This window comes from Bison bison, unplaced genomic scaffold (genome assembly GCF_000754665.1).
Source record: "Bison bison bison isolate TAMUID 2011002044 unplaced genomic scaffold, Bison_UMD1.0 scf7180017864482, whole genome shotgun sequence".
In the NCBI taxonomy this organism is placed as follows: domain Eukaryota; kingdom Metazoa; phylum Chordata; class Mammalia; order Artiodactyla; family Bovidae; genus Bison; species Bison bison.
The window spans coordinates 367,113-374,070 of NW_011495042.1; the positions used below are offsets into that span (position 1 = coordinate 367,113).

At 34.4% G+C, this 6,958-nt stretch overlaps 1 protein-coding gene across 1 annotated transcript in view; it reads left to right on the forward strand.

Moving 5' to 3' along the window:
• Nucleotides 1–6,958, forward strand: part of SMARCC1 (SWI/SNF related, matrix associated, actin dependent regulator of chromatin, subfamily c, member 1) — a 125,030-nt gene that overhangs the window by 13,044 nt on the left and 105,028 nt on the right. Inside the window, exon 4 of the mRNA XM_010862496.1 lies at nt 4,550–4,635. Coding sequence (XP_010860798.1) covers nt 4,550–4,635 — 86 coding nt within the window. The remainder of the gene's footprint in view (nt 1–4,549; nt 4,636–6,958) is intronic.

A 6,958-nucleotide genomic window follows, 5' to 3' on the forward strand; every position in this document is an offset into this window, starting at 1 on the left:
TATGCTGTCTAGGTTGGTCATAACTTTCCTTCCAAGGAGTAAGCGTCTTTTAATTTCGTGGCTGCAATCGCCATCTGCAGTGATTTTGGAGCCCCCAAAAATAAAGTCTGACACTGTTTCCCCATCTATTTTCCATGAAGTGATGGGACCGGATGCCATGATCTTCGTTTTCTGAATGTTGAGCTTTAAGCCAACTTTTTCACTCTCCACTTATGTATAGTTTATATTTTATCAGGTATAAAATCATTTAGAATAAAATTTACATGTAGCATTACATGAAGTATTTTATGTAAGGTGATTTACATTATATTGGTATTCCTAATTAGGGTTATATGAGTGTCTTAAAAAGTAGTGTTTACAGGATGGTTTATTTGGGGAATATTAAACTCTTGGGAACTAATCCATTATAGTTTTTCTGAATTTTAAAAGATTTTAAAGAGAATATTTTTAGACATAAGCTGTACTTAGAAATAATTCATGGTTTAGTGCTAGAGGAACCAGATTTACTTCTTTTTCTTTCCAAATAGTGTTTAGCTTGTTCCCAAAGGAAAGGGATTGATACAATAAAGTGTAATGGTGTAAAGCAAAACTGAAGGAGAGAGACAGTAAAGCAGACAATGTTTCAGTGAAACATGTAAGTTATTTACCTTAAACATTTTTTTTTCCCTGAATGAGTAGTACTGGTGTAAGAGTTCACTATTTGGGCTGTTTTTTTTTTTTTTTAATCAAACTAGAACTTGTTATTTACTAACTTCCTAAGTCATATTAAGGGCTTCTCTGGTGGCTCATATGGTAGAGAATCTGTCAGCAGTGCAGGAGACCTGGGTTCAATCCCTGGGTTGGGATGATCCCCTGGAGGAGAAAATGGCAACCCACTCCAGTATTCTTGTTTGGGAAATCCACAGGACAGAGGAGAGCCTGGTGGGTCCTAGTCCATGGAGTCTCAAAGAGTTGGACATGACTGAGTGACTTTCATGTCACTTCACTAAGTCATATTGGATATTAAACAGCTGGCTCAACATAGGATATGTTCTATCTAATGCTGAGAAATTAAAAAGATTTAGGGGGGAAAAGGTGCTTTGTAAGGCTCAAAATATATTGCACAGACAAACATGATATGAATTGAAACAGAAGTGTTTTTTTACCTCCACAAGTAAAATTTCTTGTTATTCCATAATTCTTCAAGGCTTTTAGTACATGTGCATACGTAACACAAACATAATTGTAACACGAAAAACTAGTTGATTTTGCATTCTGCTTTTTTATTTATGTTTTTTATTTTTTTAAATTGTATTAAAGTATAGTTGATTTACAGTGTTATGTTAGGTTTAAAGCATAATGATTCAGTTATACATATATATACAGTTATACAGTTATACATATATCCATTCTCTTCTGGATTCTTTTCCCATATAGGTTATTACAGAATATTGAGTAGAGTTCCCTGTGCTATAGTAAGCTCTCTTTGGTTATCTGTTTTTAAGTTCATTTATATCATTTAAAAAATGTAGATTTGACATATTAGTGATATCATGATATTTGTTTCTCTGTGTCTGACTTATTTTACTTAGTATGCTAATTTCTAAGTCTGTCCATGTTGCTTCAAATGGCATGATTTTATTCCTTTTTATAGCTGAGTAAAATTCTGCTGTATATGTACCACATCTTTATCCATCCCTCTGTTGATTGACATTTAGGTTGCTTCCACGTCCTGGCTATTGTTAATAGTGCTGCAGTGAAAATTGGGGTGATGTATCTTTTCAAATTATGGTTTTCTTTGAATATATGCTCAGGAGTGGGATTGCTCAATCATATGGTAGTTTTATTTTTAGTTTAAGAAACCTCCTTACTATTCTCAATAGTGGCTACCCCAGCTTACATTTCCATCAACAGTATAGGAGGATTCCTTTCTCTCCACACCCTCTCCAGCATTTATTATTTGTAACGTTTTTGAGGACGGCCATTCTAACCAGCTTGAGGTGATACCTCATTGTAGTTTTGATTTGTTGTTCAGTCACTAAGTTGTGTCCAACACTTTGTGACCCCATGGACTGCAGCACGCCAGGCTTCTCTATCTTCACTATCTCCCAGAGTTTGCTCAAACTCATGTCCATTGAGTCAGTGATGTTATTCAACCATCTCATCCTCTGTCAACCCCTTCTCCTCCGGTGCTCAATCTTTCCCAGCATCCGGGTCTTTTTTAGTGAACCAGCTCTTCGCATCAGGAGGCCAAAGTATTGGAGCTTTAGCTTCAGCATCATTGCTTGATTTGATTTGCATTTCTTTTAATAATTAGCGATCTTCATTTTCCTGTCACCCATTTGTATGTCTTCTTTGGAGAAATGTCTATTTAGATCTTCTGCCCATTTTTTTCTTTTATCGGATTGTTGGTTTGTTGTTTTTTAAACAGCTGTGTAAGCTTTTTGTCTATTTTGGAAATTAATCCCTTGTTTGAGTTGCATCATTTGTAAATATTTTCTCCCATTCTGTTGGTTGTCTTTTTATTTTGTTTATGGTTTTCTTTGCTGTGCAAAAACTTTTAAGTTTAATTAGGTCCCATTTGTTAATTTTTTTCCCGTTTGTCTGTTTTTGTTCCCATTACTCTAGGAGATGGATCAAAAAAACATTGCTGTGATTTATGTCAAAGAGCATTCTGCCTATGTTTTCTTCTAGGAGTTTTATAATAACTGGTGTTACATTTAAGTCTTTAATGGATTCTTAGTTTATTTTTGTATATGATGTTAGAGAATGTTCTAATTTTATTCTTTTACATGTAGCTGTCCAGTTTTCCCAGCACCACTTATTAAAGAGACTGTCTTTTCTCCATTGTATATTCTTTCCTCCTTTGTCACAGATTAATTGACCGTAAGTGCGTTAGTTTGTCTTTTGGGCTTTCTTTCCTGTTCTGTTGATCTGTGTGTCTGTTTTGGGGCCAGCACTATACTGTTACAATTACTGTGGCTTCATAGTATAATCTGAAGTCAGGGGCTGTGATCCCTCCAGCTCTGTTCTTCTTTCTCAAGATTATTTTGTCTGTTTAAGGTCTTTTGTTTTTCCATACAAGTAAAAAATTTTTTTGTTCCAGTTCTGTGAAAAACATCATTGGTAATTTGATAGGGATTTCATTGAAGCTAGATTGCCTTGGGTAGTGATGTCGTTTTGACAATACTGAGAACATGGTATATCTTTTCATCTGCTGGTGTCATCTTTAATTTCTTTTGTTAGCATCTTACAGTTTTCAGAGTACAAGTTTTTTGCCTCTTTAGGTAGGTTTATTCTTGGGTATTTTACTCTTTTGTTATGATGGTAAGTTGGGTTGTTTCCTTAATTTCTCTTTCTGATCTTTTGTTGTTAATGTATAAAATGCAACAGATTTCTGTATATTAATTTTGCATTCTGTACCTTTTCCAAATTCATTGATGAGCTCTAGTAGTTTTCTGGTAGTGTCTTTAGGATTTTCTATGTATAGTATCATGTCATCTGAAGATAGTTTTATTTCTTACTTTCCAATTTGGATTCCTTTTATTTCTTTTCCTTCTCTGACTGCTATGTCTAGGACTTCCAAGACTATGTTGAAGAAGAGTGGTATCAGTGGGTATCCTTGTCTTGTTCCTGATCTTTAAAGGAATGCTTTCAGTTTTTTTTTTTACTGAAATGCTTTCAGTTTTTATTGAGTATGATCTTAGCTGTGGGTTTGTCATGTATGGCCTTTATTATGTTGAGATATGTTCCCTTTGTGCCCACTTTCTGGAGAATGGTTTTTTGTTTTTTTTTTTAAATCATAAATGGATGTTGGATTTTATCAAAAGCTTTTTTTGCGTCTGTTGGGATGATAATATGATTTCTTCAGTTTGTTATTGTGTATTTATGGATATTGAAAAACCCTCGCTTATTTCTGAGGTAAATCCCATTTGATTATGGTGTATGATCTTCTTAATGTACTGTTGGATTCGGTTTGCTTGTGTTTTGTTGAGGATTTTTGCATCTATGTTCATCGGTGAAGTTGGCTTGATATTTCTTCTTATACATTTTAAAATTTGAATTTTATTTAGTTTTTTAAATTGAAATTTACCAGTGGAGTTAGTAGTATATCATTAATTTGTCCATTAATGTTTTGTGCTGAAAAAATTTGATGTATCTTTTGTAAGTCTTTTTTTTCATAGACTGTTTACTTAAAACTAGAAACATTTTTTTTGTGCCTCAATTTGTTCCAAAAAAGTAAGGAAGTTATTGAATTAGGAGTAGTTTATAATTTTGAGTTTATTGAGTTTATATAAAGCTTAGACTTCCCAGGTGGCTTAGTGGTAAAGAATCCAACTGTTAAGGCAGGTTCAATCCCTGGCTTTAGAAGATCCTCTTTAGAAGGAAATAGCAATCCACTCCAGTATACTTGCCTTGGAAATCCCATGAACAGAGGAGCGTGCTACTGCCTATGGGGTTGCAGGGAGTCAGACACAAATGAGCTAGCACTTACGTAAAAAGCTTAGAGTTCAGACAGGAGTAATTGTCAGAAGTTTTTTTCTCATGTGTAACTTGTATCATCTTTTAGGCAAAATGTTTCATGGATTTCAAAGCTGGAGGCACCTTGTGTCACATTCTTGGGGCTGCTTACAAATACAAAAATGAACAGGGATGGTAAGTTTTTTTTATTTATTTGCATGTTTTGCTGTGATGTGTGTAACTTTTCCAACGTTAAACCTGTTACTCCTTGATATAGCATTATAGAATTCTATCAGCATATTATGATTAATATCCCAAAGTACGTTGTCTTTTATCTAGGGCCCTAATTTACTTTTGTGCCCACAACCAAGAAAAATATCAAACAACTGTTACATTTATTATGTAGGATATTTTTCATATACGGTCGCATGTAGATAATAGATGGATGTACATTATTAGCACATTGGAAGGTAGGCTCACTATGAAATACATAAATGTTTATTATAAACTTACAATGTGCTGAAAGATAACAGTTTTAAGTGTTCTGTGGACTTCCAAGTAAGAGTCATCCAGCTTGCCCCCCTCGGAACACAAAAGGAGTCTGGCTCAGAGGGGTGCAGGTGGTCATGAGGGCAGTGATGGAACTAGGAAGGGAATTCCTGGTGGTTTTTTTCCTACAGTTTTGCTTTTCCTTTTACTCTTTCTTTTCTCCTTTCTCTGTCTTTCTCGGTGCTTTCCTCCTTTTCTTTCTTGAACTCTTGGGTTTTCTCCATCTCAGGATGGGAAGTTCAGCTGTTAGGACTACTGAGTGTTTAATGATGATGGTTCTGTTTCAAGGATAAGGGTGAGGTTAGGGATTAGGAGGGCGCTGAAGTGTATTGAAGTTGTTTGGTGGTTTTAGTTGTGTTGTACGGTTTATAATCTTAGCATCTTTCCAGGAGAATATTCACGTAATTTGTGTCTTTTAACATAAAAAGTAAGCTAATCCAATACCTTATGATTGAGAAATGCCAGTAAGTATTTGCATCAGTAATCAGGAAAAGTTTATAAGTAAATGACTTATTTATGGTAAGTGGAAAGAGATACAGACATATATCTTATTTACTAGAACTTTATGTATATGAATGAGTATTTAATAGATATTATTTGATTGATTAAATGAGCATGAGAGTTTGTTGTCATCAGAGCTAGCTTCCTGTTTTTCAGTTCTCTTTGCAGCTCTGGTGTTGTGCTCTCACTAGAGTATTCCTTGGTTTGTTGATAGGATTGACAGCATGTCTGGGGACTCATACATGTTTTGTGTCTGCACTCTAGATCACAGTTGGAACTCTTTCCTTTGTTGATTTTCTTGTTCAGCTTGTGTCTCCCAAGTCCAGCCTGGACTCTTGAGGGCAGAGTCTCAAAGTGAAATGACTTCCTAAGTCATTATGAAACTTGCTTATTTAGTGTATCAATACAATGAAATATTTTTATCTGAAAAGATTTCAGGTGGTTTAGAAGGCTACATGAAATAAATCATCTATGGCTTAAATATCAGGCCAACAAAGAAGTAAAGGATAGAGTTACAGACTTTTTAAGAGGAGTGAAGAATAATAATTTTTCCAAATCTTCTCAGATTGTAGCAGAATTATCCTCTTTCAAGTACAATTATAAACCAGTTGCAGTACACACCTTCCCCTGTCTCCTGTGATTTACACACTTGCAGTGAGTGGATCTCTTATGTTCCAACAGTGCATATCTTAACTGTCCACCCAGTTGGGCACTTGAATAGTGGCTTGTCATCTTGATTCTGCTGCTGACTCAGATGAGATCATAAGGAATTAAGATACTCAGGTTGAAATAACATGAAACATAATACAAACAATTGGCAAATTTTCAAACAAAATTGTACTGATTTATTGTCCAACCAGAATGTATTAACAGTGTACCTTTTCCCCTTTCACTGGCCAGCAGTTGTATTTATTTGTATTACCTCCATCTTTTCATCCAAGTAATTTGTGATAGATTTGAAAAAGGTTTTATAATTTTAGTTTAATTTACATTTCCCTTTTGGGCAGGTTTGAGCATCTTTGCATAATTTAAAAAGTAAAGTTTAAATACTCTTGGTAATTTAAAAATAAGTCAGATAAAATATTTCAAGTAAAGGTTATACCGTATTTACCTGTTTTGTTCAGTTTTTCTTAATATTCATATATGTACTTTTGCTTACTTATACTGTAGATTCAGAAAAGCATTAATGTGCCATGTTATCAAATTACTGTTTGGCAAGCCATTTTGGTTTATTATTATGGAAAATATAAATTATACATAAAAGAAGAAAGACTAATACAGTGAACTATTTCTAGTCATGCATCTTCTGCTTTATAGAATTTCATCTGTAAATACTTCTATGTATTTATTTCTAAAATTAGATTTTAAAGGTTTTCTTGGCAGTCCAGTGGTTAAGACTTTGCACTCCCAATGCAGGGGTCATGGTTCAGTCCCTGGTTGAGGAATTAAGATCCTGCATGCTTCAGGG